This window comes from Natrix helvetica, assembly GCF_964273705.1.
Source record: "Natrix helvetica genome assembly, chromosome: 4".
NCBI lineage: Eukaryota > Metazoa > Chordata > Lepidosauria > Squamata > Natricidae > Natrix > Natrix helvetica.
In genome coordinates this window covers 24701211-24718563 of record NC_138550.1, presented here as the reverse complement: position 1 = coordinate 24718563, position 17353 = coordinate 24701211, and the positions used below count along the sequence as shown (strand labels likewise).

At 37.1% G+C, this 17353-nt stretch overlaps 1 protein-coding gene across 2 annotated transcripts in view; it reads left to right on the top strand.

Moving 5' to 3' along the window:
* Positions 1–16732, top strand: part of KATNAL1 (katanin catalytic subunit A1 like 1) — a 44814-nt gene extending 28082 nt beyond the window's left edge. For both annotated transcript variants that reach the window (XM_081951121.1, XM_081951122.1), the window contains exons 7-11: positions 5929–6087; positions 6543–6669; positions 7812–7946; positions 11404–11530; positions 16462–16732. In XM_081951121.1, the coding sequence (XP_081807247.1) occupies positions 5929–6087; positions 6543–6669; positions 7812–7946; positions 11404–11530; positions 16462–16660 (747 nt within the window). In that variant the 3' untranslated portion in view covers positions 16661–16732. The remainder of the gene's footprint in view (positions 1–5928; positions 6088–6542; positions 6670–7811; positions 7947–11403; positions 11531–16461) is intronic.
* Positions 16733–17353: the final 621 nt, after the last annotated feature.

The window sequence follows — 17353 nt, the reverse complement described above, 5'->3', positions numbered from 1 at the left end:
TCTTTAAGAATAGCCCATGTAAACTGCTTGTACAGGTCCAAGCAAGAGATCACTAACCATGAATGAGGAAGTCTTGATTACTACACATAATGGAACTGTATGATGGCCCGGGCAGAAGTCATATGATAAGGTCACCAGATTGGCTATTTCTAAGATAGCATCAGATTATCTTGTTGCTGTAATAGTATTAACAGCTTCTCCATTGCCATTTATCTAGCAAATCTCATTCAGCTGATTTATTCCAAGTAAAATGTCATATGCCCTTCTCCCAAACCATTTCTAAAATATCAGGTATCTTTATTGCAAATGAATTTGCAAGCTTTTACTGATCAAATTACTCACGTTTGATTTTTTTGGGGGGAGTACAAGTTTGTAGAGGTGGTTGAAATTATGAGACTTGCTATGGCTCAATGTTTTTATTTGGAACAAGTTCACTAGCTGTCGTGTTGAAATGAAGAATATGGTTATTATTATTATTATTATTATTATTATTATTATTATTATTATTATTATTATTATTATTATTATTATTATTATTCCCATAAGTATAAAATGGGAATATGATTATTATCAAATAATATTTTTTTAGGAAAACTAGATTTTAAAAACAAAAGCTTTAGTTCTGTAGCTGCATATTCCTCTCCTCCCCCTTAAATTTTGATTTTAAATTGAATTATTGATTCATTGAATATCTTTCGTTTTAGACAGTGTTAGCCAACCGACCCTGTTTTAGATGTAGCTATCATTCATTTCCCAGACACCTGTCAGTCTAATTTTCAGGCTTTTAAAATTACTGCTTTATTATCTGATTCTGTAATGGGCATCTCCAGCAGGCCAAGCTTCTAGAGATCCCTAATGTATCAGAGTGAACATACAGCTGACCTGTAAAATAATCCATTCTACCTCTAGTTAGATAAGCCTATGAGGGTCATTTCGATAAACATAAGCAAATGCAACTTACCTCCACTTAAGCTTAAATAGTTAGGTAGGCATTTGATAAGGCTTTTTCCTATTTTGATTTAAAACAAATATAGTTTACATAGTTATAGATCAGGGGTGTCAAACTCACTCAAGGCCCGTGCTCTGGATGTGGCCTGGAAATATCAAAGAGATGGGTTGCAGTTCCTCTAATGGCCAAAATGGGCTGCGGGGGGGGGGGCACACGAGGCCCCTCTGTGGCACGTTTTCGGCCAGCAGAGTGCTGCAGAAGGCTCTGGAGGCTGAAAATTGGCTACCGGGGGCAACGCCCTGTTTTGGCATTGTGGGCCGGTCCTTTGATATTTCCAAACCAGCTCTGTGGGCAGGAGACAGAGTGCTGCAGAAGGCAGAGGCACGCCACACACCATTTTGGCCAGCAGAGTGCTGCAGGAGGCAGCACCATCTTCACTTTCGCTTTAGCAGCACCTGCTAACTGGAACTAGGTATCCTCCAAGATCTGGATGGCTGCTGTTCAGAAGCGTCAAAAACATCTGTCTCTTCACCCAGGTCTTTGATGAGAGAGAGGTTCACACAGTCCAGTAAAAAGCATGTTGTGTTTTGTGTCGTGTTGATGTGAATTATGATGTCTGGTGTTAATGTGATTATTCAAAAAATAATCACATTATTTTTAAACACACATCTGTCTGGTTTTTTAAAAGTGATCTGCAGTTCTATGCTTTCCCAGGGTATGGGAAATATAAAATATCTTGAATTGTTTCTTATGTCTGAAGTGGACAAAAAAAATCTTCAGTGTTTGCACAGAATAGTATATTTTTGTGGGTTCTTAAGCTTTATGCAAGAATTCAGCATAAATTCTTCAGCTTGGCTGAGTATATGACTGGATACATGTTCTGGTAGGTCTATGGAACCTTCCCATTACAGTGAATGGTTGTTTATAGATGCTTGGAATCCCCCCCCCCCCTTATTTTTCTTCCAAAAGGCAAGATCTGTGGTATAGGTTTTTTGGTCTTGATTTGGCAACGTCCTGATGTAGATAAGGGTCCAGGGTAGAGATAGCATTGGTAGCTAACTTTTATTTGTTGTGAAGGATACTGGTTTAGGAGTTTTGTTTTGAGAAGAATACAACATATTAGAAGAAATATGATTTTTGAATAATTGATTTTGTTATATTTATTTTTATAATTTAAAAATAATTGTGAATTATCCCCCCCCCCCCGAAAGTACACATTTTGCAAAATGTGTTTGCTTTAGTTTTTATTAGCTCTTTTATTGTGAAAATATGTAAGATATTAATAGTGTAAAGTTCATTTTGATGTCTGGTGTTAATGTGATTATTCAAAAAAATGCAATTTTTCTTTAGAAATCTTTTGATAGTAATTTTCAAGTGGATAAAAGATATTCAGTAACAGTAGCAAAACTGAAGTGTGTATTCTCTTTATTCATTGCTTTCCTTTTATGAAATAATATAATGTTTATAATTAAAAACCTGGTTTTACACAGAAGCAGTTAACCTTTGCTTCATGAATTACGTGTGACTTTTCAACAGCTCTGAATACGCATTGATGAAAAAAAGATAAAAGAGCATGAAATGCTCATTTAGCAAAAGATAACTCTTCCTCTCAAGGTATTCTATACTCCTTTTTTGGGGCAACCACCAGCTATTTAAAAGAAGTCCGAACAAAACAATAAAATCAGATGATCTGTGGGGTCTGGAGAGAACTAAGTGTTGCTAGGCACAGAGGTGCTGTGGACTTATCATTTAAAATATATAATTGTGAAGCTTTCCAAGACAGGCGCAGATGAGATAGGATTGTCCCAGAAATCTAAACACAGTTATGAGCTGCCCTTGTATTGTAAATCAGGAGTGGAAACTATTACATCAGCTAGTCGCATTTACAGTATTCTTCCCCTGGAGAACTCAGTTAAGGCATAGACCTAGCCTGTAGATGGCAGAGGGCCTGGAAGACTACACCCTCTACATTTCATCAGAATCCATAACGTCAAAAGAATCTCGCTGATGTTGCGAAATGTTCCCCCGCCTCTACAACAGACCATGCCCATGAAAAGACAAGCCAAGAGTCAAGGCTGGTTGGGAGTGATCAACTTCAAGAGCCTATGTCACCTCCAATTGCTTTCAATTCACCAGGCATTGAACAGAATAGGCTACGGTTGCTGGGAACTCTACTGAGCATTTGCTTGAATACATTCTTTTTCATAATACACATGGTGTGGTTTATCTTAATCTGCCTGATCATCTGGATGACAATTTTATTTAGATTATCTAAATGCTAGCCATATCAAAATCATGTAACAAGTGGTCTGAGGCAAAATGAGGTCAAAAATATAATAGCCTGAGTATGATGGGCCAACGATTACTCATGGTTACTTGATCTTCATAGGTGGAGGCCATGAAATCCCAGTTATCCTGGTTCTAGCCAGTGCATGGAGATTAAAGTCACCCAAACCTCAAAGATGAAGGAACTTCAACACTAAACCTGGGTAGGGATCCTGCCTGACAGGAGGGCAGCCAGAGCAGAAATAGGATTTTAGTTGACATTTCTTTTAAAATTACCGAATTTTTAGGACTATAAGATGCTCTGGACTATAAGATGCATCTAGCTTTTGGGGAGGAAAACAAGAAAAAAAATCTGCCTCTGCCTCCAAGCAATTTGCCTCCTTAGAGCAAACAGCAAACAGCCTAGTCAGCTTCAGCACAGCCTGACATAGCACAAGCAGCTGGTTGGCGGTTGAATCGGCCTCCTGGAATACCGCCTATCAGCTGTTTCAGGCTGTGGGGATTGCCATTGCTGCCTATTCCCGCCGCCTGGAAAAGGCTGAAAATGGGGCATGCGGAGCTCAAAAATGGGACTCGTGGAGGCCGAAAATGGCGCACGGTGGTGATGGGCGGTGGTGATCCCCGCAGCCTGGAACAACTGATAGGCGGTATTCCGGGAGGCTGATCCAACCGCCAGTCAGCTGCTGGTGCTTAATCAGGCTGTGCTGAAGCTGACCAGGCTGTTTGCTGCAAGGAAGGCAGAGGCCGAATGCTGGGGCCCGGTAGGTGGGTGGGGCTTCGGCAACATTCGCTTTATAAGACTCACAGACATTTCCACCCACTTTTGGGAGTGGGGGAATTGCGTCCTATACATTGAAAAATACAGGTGCATATAGTTTGACGTCTGAAGAAAGAGCTCTGTAAAATTCAGAAACTACCAGGTCAAATGATGCAGCTTTCTCTCCCATTTCAAGGGTTCAGATTCTCATTGTTGTTTAACACATCCAGTTCTTATATTAATAAATAGATAAAAGGCATGATGCTTTGTCTAGTGGTTTAGTCCAATTGGTCTGATGGTTAAGACAACAGGGTAGAAACCAGGAGACTGTGAATTCTAGCCCCACCTTAGACAGGAAAGCCAGCTGGATGATTTTGGACCAGTCAGTCTCTGTCAGGTCAACCCACCTTGTTGTTGTTGTGGGAAAAAATAGGAGGAGGAAAGAATACTAGATATGTTTGCTGCCTTAGTTATTTTGTAAAAAAAATAAAGATGGGATAAAAATAAATAAATATAAATTAAACATTAAATGCTTTCAGTGCTGGAGAAGCTTAGTTGAAACATTCAATTTTTACAGAAATATGTGTTACAAATAAATTATTGAAAATGTGCTGACAATTCTTTCTGTGAGCAGTAATAATCAAAGAAATACAATTGGGCCTAATGTTTAATTATGTTTAATTCACAAGGCAAATGGAAACATCAGAATCCAGGAGTGAATGAGTGATTTTTAAAAAAGATTTATATAGTTGCCCATTTTGTAAAACACAATTCTGAGTTGCTAACAAAGTAATAAAAATACAATAAAAACAATACAACATAAGGAAAAAGAACCATACACCTAGTCTAATAATTACATCCCTCCCCCAATGTATTCTTCCAGGCTCCACCCTTGCAATCTCAATCCCCTGGATTAAAGTCATCTCTTAATAGCTTTCTGGAAGATTAAGAGGATGGAGATCCTACCAGATCTCAAAGAGAAGGCAGGGGCGCTATGACAAAGTCATGCTTCCTACGCTCACTAAAGTAGGGGTCCCCAACCCCCGGGCCGTGGCCCACTATTGGGCTTCGGCGTATTCGAAACTGGGCCATACAACGGGTAAATGTGCATGCACAGCTCCACTTGTGTGAGTGGCGGGCGCTCACACTTGTGCACAAAGCTCCATTTGTGTTGACAGCAGGTGCGCACATCCGGCGCTTACTCAAATGGCATGTGCCTGCCCCTTGCATTGAACCATCCAAACACCTCCCCCCACTGGTCCAAGCTGGAAAAGTTGGGGAATGGTGCACTAAAGGGCAACATTTAAGGGAAGGGACCTGGAGTAGGCCTACTTTATCCAATCTAGTGAGGCAGGCAAATACCCTCAAAAAGAGGCAGTTCCTCAAATCACCTGGCCCTGGGTCATAAAGGGCTTTAAAAGATTATCAGCACCTTATATTGCACCCAAAAAGAAGCTCAGCTTCCAGACACTCACAGCTTCTGAGTATTTGGATCAGCACTGTGATGACATCACTTGGGTATCATTGCTGGTTATAATTTGCTTTTGAATGTTGAACCTCATTCCATTGGATGGCTCCACTCACAAGTTTTGGGTAGAGGTGCTCAACATTATAAGGGTTTAGGGCTGGACCTCTCCCTTCCCACCAACACCAACTGGCTACATAGGAAGGAGAGAAACCACTGCAAAAATGCCTCTTCCAATCACTGCAGCCAGTCCAGAAAGAAACCATGGCTGACGGTATTGAAAGTCGCCAAGAGATCCGGGACATACAGAATTTGTATAAGATAGTCAAGCCTCATCACATCCTTGTTTGAGAAAGCCTAAATCTGAAGCTCCACAATCTAAATTATGTTTAGATGAATTTAATTGCACGATGTTGTTATATGCTTGCATCAGGCTTGTGGTTTCTTCAGTTGTTTGGATTCTAATTTCAGGGAGTGCTTATGGTTGGCCCTCCTGGGACTGGTAAAACCATGCTAGCAAAAGCCGTCGCTACAGAATGCGGAACTACATTTTTCAATGTGTCTTCCTCCACTCTCACATCAAAATATCGAGGCGAGTCTGAAAAATTAGTTCGTTTGCTGTTTGAAATGGTAGGTATTGTTGATTCCCTCAGATATTAAACTCTTTATTTGCATTAATTTCTTCCTGGCTCCTTTTCTTTGTAAAATGATTTCAGGGCAATCAATGTACATTACAGTGAGTGTATTATACTATAAATGTCCATACTGAATTGGTTGGGAGCTGATGGTTTAAATGGACAACATCACCAGTTTCCTGCGTATCTATGTCTTAGCTTGATATACTATTTACTATTCGTTTTTATGCATCCATAGGTCATTCCTTAAATTCACAACTATCTTGATTTAGCATTAACCAATTTCATTGTATTTAAGTACAATGACAGTAAAGATTATATTTATTAAGAAAATGTATTGGTATCTATCTTTGTTAAATAAGGCTGTAACACTGAGGGATGTTGCATATGATTTTTAAAAAACCTTATGAATCCCCAAGTCTCATAAGAAATGTTTGTCTTTGTTTTAAGGCTAAGTTTTATGCACCTACGACCATTTTCATTGATGAAATAGACTCTATCTGTAGTCGGAGAGGCACTGTGGACGAACACGAGGCAAGCCGCCGAGTCAAGTCGGAGCTGCTGGTTCAGATGGATGGTAAATAGGGTTTGTTCTGCCTGCGTTGGGAAGTCCTTTTCCTGTTTTATACATTGTTGTAGAATAGACTGTGTGAAGGAGGGGAGGACTTTAAAGAAAAAGTCGCCTATGCTTATTCTTTACACTTGGTTCAGGCAACTTGTGCATCCAGAGACCACTTTTAAAAAACTGACCTTTGGGGATTCTGAGAACTGCAGGAATTGTAGATTTCCCTGAAGAAATGGAGCTGAAAATATTGCCCTTTTTTGTAGCATAGTTTTTAAAAAGTTCAACATACCAATAGATAGTTATTGGGTTATGTTGGCAATTGGGACTGGAATTTCTTGCTAAGCCGTGCCATCATAAAGCCATTGTAATCTTAGGACCATGCTGACTAAAGTGGGGAGAGGAGGGAGTCTCAGGTAAGCAGATCAGTAGGTGAGAGTTATGGGTGAGAACTGGGGGCAGGTGAGTGGGTACCACGGGCAAGTGCTACAAAGTGTGAGTGGGTGGGCAGGCAGGCAGGCAGGCGTAAAATCAGCAGGAATGGGGGTGACATGCCAGTTCTTGCTGGCTTTCCTGATGTTTTGTTGAGGGAAAGGCTGAAAAAGGCAATCACTCTGGGATGCTGCAGTCGTAATTGCAAGCTGTTTGCCAAGCATCCAAATAACAGTCATGTAACCACAGGGTTACTGCAATGGCCAGAACTTCAGGGTCCTGTCATAAGTCCCGCTCTTTCAGTGCCGTTCTAACTGAATATTCGCTAAATGAATGTTGTAACCTGAGGACTACCTATATTTAATTTAGGTCTTGTTAGTTGCGAAGTTGTGTGACCCCATAGACAACGTTCCTCCAGGCCTTCCTGTCTTCTACCATCCTCTGGAGTTCATTTAAGCTCACGCTGACTGCTTCGGTGACTCCATCCAGCCACCTCATTCTCTGTCGTCCCATTCTTCTTTTGCCCTCAATCTTTCCCAGTATTAGGCCTTTCTAAACATGCAGGGTCTCTTTATTGTCCATTTCCCCCCATACAATATGTGGTATTGCTGAAACTAAGATGCTCCCAAGATTCAGATTACAGTATACTGCATGCAAAACCTCAAATTAAAGTGAACAACAATAGAAAAGCACCGTGTGCTCTAGCTTTATTATCCCTCCTTTAGGTGTAGGTGGAGCTCTGGAGAGTGATGACCCTTCAAGAATGGTGATGGTGCTTGCTGCTACAAATTTTCCCTGGGATATTGATGAAGCTTTGAGAAGGAGACTGGAAAAAAGAATTTATATACCTTTGCCAACAGGTGGGTTTTCTTTTTAAATGTGCTTGTCTGGCACTTGTTACTTGGCACTTCCTCAGGGAGCTGTTAAAGAACACATTGAAATTTATGCAGCAACATTGGATTTTCAGGCTTTAATAATTATCTTGATCATTGGGGGGAAAAAGTAAAAAAAATTGCTGGCGATTGCAGAATGAAAGAGCTGTAGCAGTCTTTCAATGTAGACTCAATGAGGGGGATCAAGCTTTTTAATGAACTTGTAAACTTTTTTGAATGTTTAACAGGCATTCCTTAAACGAGCACAGATTGAGCCTTGTAGATGTCTTTAAAGAATTATTGCCAATGCATTTGCCTATGTGCCTATTGCTGAATACCGAAAAGTGAAGCCATTAATTTTAACTTTGAAGCTTGCCGTGTTGTAAATCAACTCCTGCCTGAATTTTATGACTAGATTTTGAGCTCTTCATAGAGCGGTTGGCTGATTTGTTCCCTACTTGAGGAAACCTCATTGCAGAATGACTCTCCAGGTTGTCAGTCAGAACTGCTTATTAACTTCAAGATTCTGTATCCTCTTAGGTTTGCTTTTAAGCTGTCTCTTCTCTTGATTTAGGGTAGCATGCTACCTGCTTTTTACCACTTGACTCTAAATAAGAACACAGTGTGACGGTGGTTTTAACGAAATCTGGTGGAAAGGAGGACTGTCTTAACCTTGATACGTTGTTTTTCCTGCTTGCTAGGGGTGTGCATTTAATGAAAATAAAAGCAGTTTGTTTCAAAGTTTGGACAAAAAGCCTTACATTCCATTGAAACGTTCTCATTTGGTTCTAATGAAAAAAAAAACGCCCTAAGAGTGTTTCATGTAGGGAACAGTGAGAAGCTAAACAAGTGCATTGTTCCCTTTTTTTTACCTTAAGAATAAAGAATTGGGCAATCTAGAAAATATGTCAAAGTCCTGGTCAAATTCAGAGAGATAGGTAGCCCTTGTGCTATTTACCTGGGTATTCTTTAAAATGGGATATAAAAAATATAATCCCTGAATTCTATCTTCTCCATAGCAATTAGAAGTAAACACAGCAAAGGGCAGGCAGAAAGTGGATAATGAGCCTTGTCAATTTGGGATTGGTCATCCTGAATTGCTTCTGAATGTCAATAAAACCCAGCTTGACCTATATGGGTCCATGACAAGGCCAGCATAAGTATCTCTGAACGCTACTGCTTAAATAATCGTTGCCTTTTTTCCACTCGCCATTTCTTCTCTTATCACCTGGTCTTGGCTCTGCAATTTCACTGGCTATAAAAGCACAATAGAATAAAAACCCATCATGTTCCACAGAAGGATTTTGAAGTGAATTTCCCTATCCTATTTCACATTTGTTTCTGTTGATGGGGTGAGAAATTCTGTATCCATCTTGATAGATAATAAATTGTTCTTATATATTCATAAATTCATGCATTTGTATGTTACTGCATTTACATTGATTGTTTCAAATCCCCTTAAGATATTTTCCAGACTATTTTGCCATTTTTGCAAATTAGCAACTTTATTAATTTTTCTAAGAATGAATATGCATAAATACACCTGTGATCGTGCAAAAATTTAGGCATTAAATACTGCAAATGCTCTTTTACATGTTTAGGGGAACCACATTCCTAAAAATATGAACTTCAAGTTAAACTTGAAACCATTACTTGAAAGAGTAGTCAAAATTAGAATTACAATACTTGGTTAAATAAAAGCAGTAAAAATGTCATTACTTTTTAAATTTGTACTTCTTTCTTAAACATCTTCCGCCCTGATGTATACATATATTTACTGAAAAAAATGGCAGAAAATGGTTAATAAGCATATGTGTTGGGTAAAAAAAACAACAATCCAAATATTCTCTATACATACGTCAGTGAAGGTAGCCTTGGAATTTTAAATATTAAATATTTTTAGGATGCTAATCACAAACATTTCTAGGCTGATAAATTCAGAAGAATTAACATCATGATAGAAATGGAATGTATAACATCAGTGAAAATTAGGACACTTCTTTTTCCCAGAAATATTTATTAAGAATTGGAATTTACTCAGAAATCATTTGTTATGAATATTTTCAAAACTTGGATTATTTTTTTACTGCTTCAACCTTTTATATTGCATCATGCTTTTATGGTGAAGATAAAGAGTGTTGGTAAAGGGAAGGGACTTTATTATTTAAAAGATGTATATGATGGGGACAACTCAAAAATTAGAGAGTAATTATAAATGTTTTTAGAATGTTTGGCTCATTCATGATGTCAAATACATTTCACTGCAGCTCCAGAAACGAATACAACAATTGCAGAAATTGAAGTTAAGCTAAATTCATCACCTAACAAGAGGAAAAACAACTTTCAAAAAGTAACAATAGTGTATTAGAAGAGAAGAAAAACTTTCATATGAGAATAAGATATAAAAGTCCTGTTTACCTTTGACTTTATGGCGAACCAACTGACAAAGAAAAATATTGAAATTGCTTTCAGCCAAAATTGAGAAAACCACAATGAAAGAATTTTATAGATGTTACTTAACACCAAGAAAATTTAACATAATAAATTCTAGTAAAAGTCATTTGTTTAGAGAAAGTTTAAAGCAATATTATTATATGTTGTATATTGGATCTTGTAAAGTTGTTCAAAATCTTACTCAAATAGGATAGATCATCACACAGGCCATTAAATTAAATCCTAAATTTATCTTATAATTTTTTTAAAATAATTCAAATGTCAAATTCAAAGTTTATTTTTAATAACTCAACCTTGAAACACACAATAAAAGTTGATAGTTTTCTGAATGGTTGTATCCAGAAAAGTAGTAGCAACATATTGGAAAATTTGAATTATTTCATTTGGTGGCAAATATGCTGGAAAATATTTTTAATGGAAGAGCCGATTCCCCCCCAAAACGAAATCACATAGTAACATAGAAGATGATTTTTTACTCCATCTGGTTTAAACTTATTAATTATTTGCAACACAGACATTTTCTAGTTTCCTAGATAATCTAATGATATAAAGTTATGTCTTTTGTTTCTGCATATAATTGTTAATAAATTTTAATACATTTTTAAAAGGGAAAAAAATACCACTTTGTTCTCTTTGCTAGAGAACTCTAGGTATATCCACAAAGCTACTCGTAATTTCTTTCTGAAAAAAAGCTGTTAAACATACCTCGCAGTTTTAAGAGAGTTAAAACCTGCCGTCCAATCTCCTCACTTTGGATTTGGGTCCTACTCTCGAAGCATGCAACCATTGTGTCCTCGGTAGCAACCCTATATCTCCAGAGCACCAATTTAGGGAAGGGACTTCTAGAGCCACTAACAAAATTGCTTTCAGAACTCCTTTAATCAAGAGGCTCTTTTCCCTCCAGAGAAAACCAAATTATAACATTAGATGTGGTAGAAATATTGACTTATTTGTCAGTTTCCTCTAATCAAGATGACATTTATTTTTACAGCAACAGGTAGAGTGGAACTGCTTAAGATTAATCTCCGGGAAGTTGAACTGGATCCTGACATTAGTATGGAAGAAATTGCTGAGAAGATTGAAGGCTACTCTGGTGCTGATATCACTAATGTCTGCAGGTATCCTGTTTTCTTCTCTAGACCAATCAGAATACACTTTTTCCAAGAACATTGCTAAACACTGAATCTTCCAGAATATAGATTTTTCATACTTTTCTGGTAATTCCTGCCCTCTCACTTTTTGCCCAGGAGTGAACACTTTTTGCTCACTTTTTATATTATATGAAAAACAGAAAATCTTTGGGATTTTTAAAGGATATTCACTTTCTACACAAAGGAAATTGAACAAGCTTACCAAGTGTTATTCTTGCTTATTATGGCTTATTATGAACAGTTAGTGAAGTATATTCATATTTCTCTGTAATTCTCTTCTAACTGAGGGCTCTGAAAGATATTTTTGAGAAAACACAAAACTCACCAACGTATTGGTTGGATTCAATAAAAAATAATATATCTTTAATATATCTGCAGATACTACCTAAGGACTATTTAGTCCTTAGAATTCCACTTTACCGTTATGGTTCCTGTTCTTGGAGACTCTGTAGACTTATTTATATATGAGATTTATATGGCACCCATTTTTGTGATTCTGGGCAATATACAATCAACAAGAAATAGAACTAGGCAGCATATAGGAAGCAAGCACACATTACACTTAAAATCAAAAGTTAGGAATCCATATATTCCTCCAGGTGGAAACTTCACTCAGCCTGGTCTCAACCCTGGAGGAAAGAGGTATGTATTTAATGTTGTTTTAAAGGCCAGCAGGTTTAGGAGAAATACTTCCAGGCACTTCAAGGAAGAGTTAAGCTTTCTAGGTCCCTTGGGTAGTAGCATCTGAAACACCCATCCATTTAGAATATATGGGATGAGGAGATATCACTGGGAAAAAAATTTTTTTCTGCTCCATCTACTTTTCCTTCAGATTCTTTTAATGAAAAAATAAAATGACCATATTGGGAAGCGTCAAATTCTAGCTATCACTTTTGATTTCCAAAAATATATTTAGATAGGCCTAACATTTTGTTGAGAGTTGCTTTGGTGTAGTGGTTAAGGAGATCAAGAGTTCTAGTCCTGCCTTTGACATCAAGCCAGCTGGGGGACCTTGGAAACGTTCATTTTCTTTCAGCCCAAAACTGCAGGGACCTGTTCAGGCAGTCTCCAAGAATCAGGGAATGAAGGGGGAAAAAACCAAACAAACACTTTGTTGTAAGCTAGAAAATAATGGGTGGCTGTTCAACCGTACTTATTTGGAAATGTTCCCACATGAACAGAAAAAAGAAGTTTAAATGGAGTGATATTGAACATCTAGGTCAGTGATGGCTAACCTTTTTGCCATCGCATGCCAAAAGCGGGGGAAACGCGAGGGGTCGTGTGTGCCCTCCCCCTGTGCAGGCGTGCACGTGACACATACACACACACCGCGCATGTGCATGTGACCATCCCAGGAAAGCCTCCTGAAGCCTCCAGAGGGCAAAAAACGGCCCAATGCACAAACTGGAAGTTCGGGAACAGACTTACGGGTTGCCTGTAGGGCCGTTTTTCTCCCTCCGGAGGTTCAGGGCAATGTCTCGTGTGTTCCAAGAAACGGCTCCGTGTGCCACAGGTTCGCCATCACGGATCTAGGAGAAAATGTCGGATGAGAAGATGGAGAGCAAATCCCATCCATTTGCTTTCTGATAGATGAACTATGATTTATGACTTAGGATTTGTTATCCCCATCGTCCTCAGTCATTTTGTGATTAGGCAGAGGTCACAGCAGCCATAATAATTGATGTGCCAACTCTGCAATTTGGCTTGTGTATATTTGAGGAATGGGGCAAGTATGTACTGAGTCTCCAGTACTGGCAAGGTTGCCTGGCTGAACTTTAATTCTGTCTATAGAAGTGTTTCTCAACTTTAGCAATGTTAAAATGTGTGGACTTCAGTTTCCAGAATTCTCCATCCAGCTTGCATTCGGTTGAAGTCTGCACATTTGAAACTTGCTAAGGTTGAGCAACACTGTTCTGTAGCTCAGCTTAATTTTATATAGAAGAAAAGTTGCCATTGGCAAGTGGCAGTGTTTGTGGTAGTAGAAAGAAGCCTTTCAGAGTGGCCTAACAGGTCTAAAACTGTTTGAAGGAGTGTAATCTGATGGATCAGCTTATATATAAAGCTGGTGTTTGGGCTGTTTTGTCCTTTTGGCAGGTGACCTTCTCCGTTTTATATCATTTTTGGCCTTTTTCTTTGACATACAGTACTAGCAACAGCTCTGTGGTATAAAGCAATTGCTGAGAAAGATATGCCCAGAAGGAAGCGTAAAAGTTTTCTTTTACTATTATGTATGTATGTATGTATGTATGTATGTATGTATGTATGTATGTATGTATCTATCTATCTATCTATCTATCTATCTATCTATCTATCTATCTATCTATCATCTATCTATCATCTATCTATCTATCTATCATCTCTATCTATCTCTATCTATCTATCTGTCTGTCTGTCTGTCTGTCTGTCTGTCTGTCTGTCTGTCTGTCTATCTATCTATCATCTATCTATCTATCTGTCTATCTATCATCTATCTATCTATCTATCTATCTATCTATATCTATCTATCATCTATATCTATCATCTATCTATCTATCTATCTATCTATCTATCTATCTATCTATCTATCTATCTATCTATCTATCTATCTATCATCTCTATCTATCTATCTATCTATCATCTATCTATCTATCTATCTATCTATCTATCTATCTATCTATCTATCTATCTATCTATCTATCTATCTATCATCTCTATCTATCTATCTATCATCTATCTATCTATCTATCTATCATCTATCATCTATCATCTATCTATCTATCTATCTATCTATCATCTATCTATCTATCTATCTATCTATCTATCTATCTATCTATCTATCTATCTATCTATCATCTCTATCTATCTATCATCTATCTATCTATCTATCTATCTATCTATCTATCTATCTATCTATCTATCTATCTATCTATCTATCATCTCTATCTATCTATCTATCTCTATCTATCTATCTATCATCTCTATCTATCTATCATCTCTATCTATCTATCTATCTATCTATCTATCTATCTATCTATCTATCTATCTATCATCTATCTATCATCTCTATCTATCTATCTATCTATCTATCTATCTATCTATCTATCTATCTATCTATCTATCTCTATCATCTATCTATCTATCATCTATCTATCTATCTATCTAGCTATCATCTCTATCTATCTATCTATCTATCTATCTATCTATCTATCTATCTCTATCTATCTATCTATCTATCTATCTATCTATCTATCTATCTATCTATTTATCATCTATCTATCATCTATCTATCTATCTATCATCTATATCTATCTATCTATCTATCTATCATCTATCTATCTATCTATCTATCATCTATCTATCTATCATCTCTATCTATCTATCTATCTATCATCTATCTATCTATCTATCTATCTATCTATCTATCTATCTATCTATCATATCTATCTATCTATCTATCTATCTATCTATCTATCTATCTATCTCTATCTATCTATCTATCTATCTATCATCTATCTATCATCTATCTATCTATCTATCTATCTATCTATCTATCTATCTATCTATCTATCTATCTCTATCTATCTATCTATCTATCTATCATCTATCTATCATCTATCTATCTATCTATCTATCTATCTATCTATCTATCTATCTATCTATCTATCTATCATCTCTATCTATCTATCTATCTATCTATCTATCTATCTATCTATCTCTATCTATCTATCTCTATCTATCTATCTATCTATCTATCTATCTATCATATCTATCTATCTATCTATCTATCTATCTATCTATCTATCTATCTATCTATCATCTATCTATCTATCTATCTATCTATCTATCTATCTATCTATCTATCATCTATCTATCTATCATCTCTATCTATCTATCTATCTATCTATCTATCTATCTATCTATCTATCTATCTATCTATCTATCTATCTATCTATCTATCTATCTATCTATCTATCTATCTATCTATCTATCTATCTATCTATCTATCTATCTATCTATCTATCTATCTATCTATCTATCTATCTATCTACCAACCATCTAGTTGGTTTTTCAACCAGACTGTGAACCTATTGCATAGTGTAATGCAGAATAAGTCCAGTGATGAATTTAAACTGTCTTTTAGTTCATAATCAAAATGATTGCTTTAGTACCTCTATATATTATAACAAAACAATTGCTTTATAGCTTTCTTTACCTCTGCTCATTTGCTAGAATTATTGGTGGATTTTCATCTTTAGTGTTATATCCAAACTTGTCTGTGAAGGATTATGAAATCATAGGGGAAGAAACTATTTAGATCAATGTTGCTTAAGTTTAGCAGCTTTAAGATATGTCAACTTCAACTCATACATTCTAATTTAGACCATGGAGTCTAACCCTCCGCCTGCCCTTTGTCCCCCACTTGTGGCCACAGAAGTGGCTATCCAGCTTCTACTTGAACGTATCCAATGTAGAATCATATATTATGATTCTATATTGGAAGTGGAGGTAAGCAGCTAGACAGGGTAAGTGTTTTATCTATTCATGTTGGGAATTTACAACTGATACTTAGAAATCTATATGGTTTTTAAAAAAATTAACTACTTCTTGGACTAACGTCAATTCGAACGCTTAGCTTTCAGGCTGTGTACTTATCCAAATTTTGCAGACCACTTTTGTAAGATAAGTAGAAAATTTCAGGGGATAGGTTATACAGGAATTTATCCTTTAAGGAAAATGTGTAAACAAAGGGACATTTTTATGCTGCTGTTTTTAAATATAGGAAATTAAATGTAATGGAATCATTGTTGGCAATGCAAAAAAACAACAATAACACCCTGTTATAAATAAATAAAATGGTATTTCTGCCTTGCTGTTATACGTCATTACTAATATGTAGTGTTTATGGATTTTATTTTTAGGGATGCTTCATTGATGGCGATGAGGCGACGCATTAATGGCTTGTCTCCAGAAGAGATCCGGGCCCTCTCTAAAGAAGAGCTTCAGATGCCCGTCACCAAGGGGGACTTTGACTTGGCTCTGAAGAAAATCTCCAAATCAGTTTCAGCCGCAGATCTGGAGAAGTACGAGAAGTGGATGTCAGAGTTTGGCTCTGCTTAACCCTGGAGACACCTCCTTATGAAGGATTTTAGATTTTTAATTATAAAATGTTGGAAGGATTTTGAAACCTTTTAGGCTTGTGGTTTTCTTATGGACAATATTCCCCCTTTCCCCCTTTTTTGCACTTTTAGGGGAACAAATGAAAATGTAATGCAATGAGGTCATAGTATTCCATAGAAGAAGGTTGAAAGTGAGAAATCCTTGTCTAGTTTTGGTGTTCTGCACTTTAACAATGAATGCCTGTGCCCTATTTTTTGTTGACATAGTTTCATCTGCTAATCAGACATGAGACCGGATAGGAAGAAATTAAAATGAGTAATACTGCATCCTTGATATTAGGCTCTATTTGTTAGATTAACATCAGATCTGGACTGCCTTGAATGTGGGTGAAAGGTTTTTTATTTTGTCTTTCGCCCTTTATGTAAAGATTATCAGTATGATCTACACCAAAAATATCGGGGATCATTTTATGCTGCATTCAGGTTGCTATGGCTACAATGATATATGCTAGAATTCAGTAATAAAGCAAAACTATTTTAGTTTCCCCTATCTGCTCTTCTCTTGATATAGCAGGACTACAGCTCCCATAATTTCCAGAAACCTTTGGGAAGGCTGGGAAGTCTAGTAATTGCATTCCAAACGCACTGGGGGGGGGGGGTACGCAGTTCAGGAAGAGTTAAGTTGTAAGGGAAA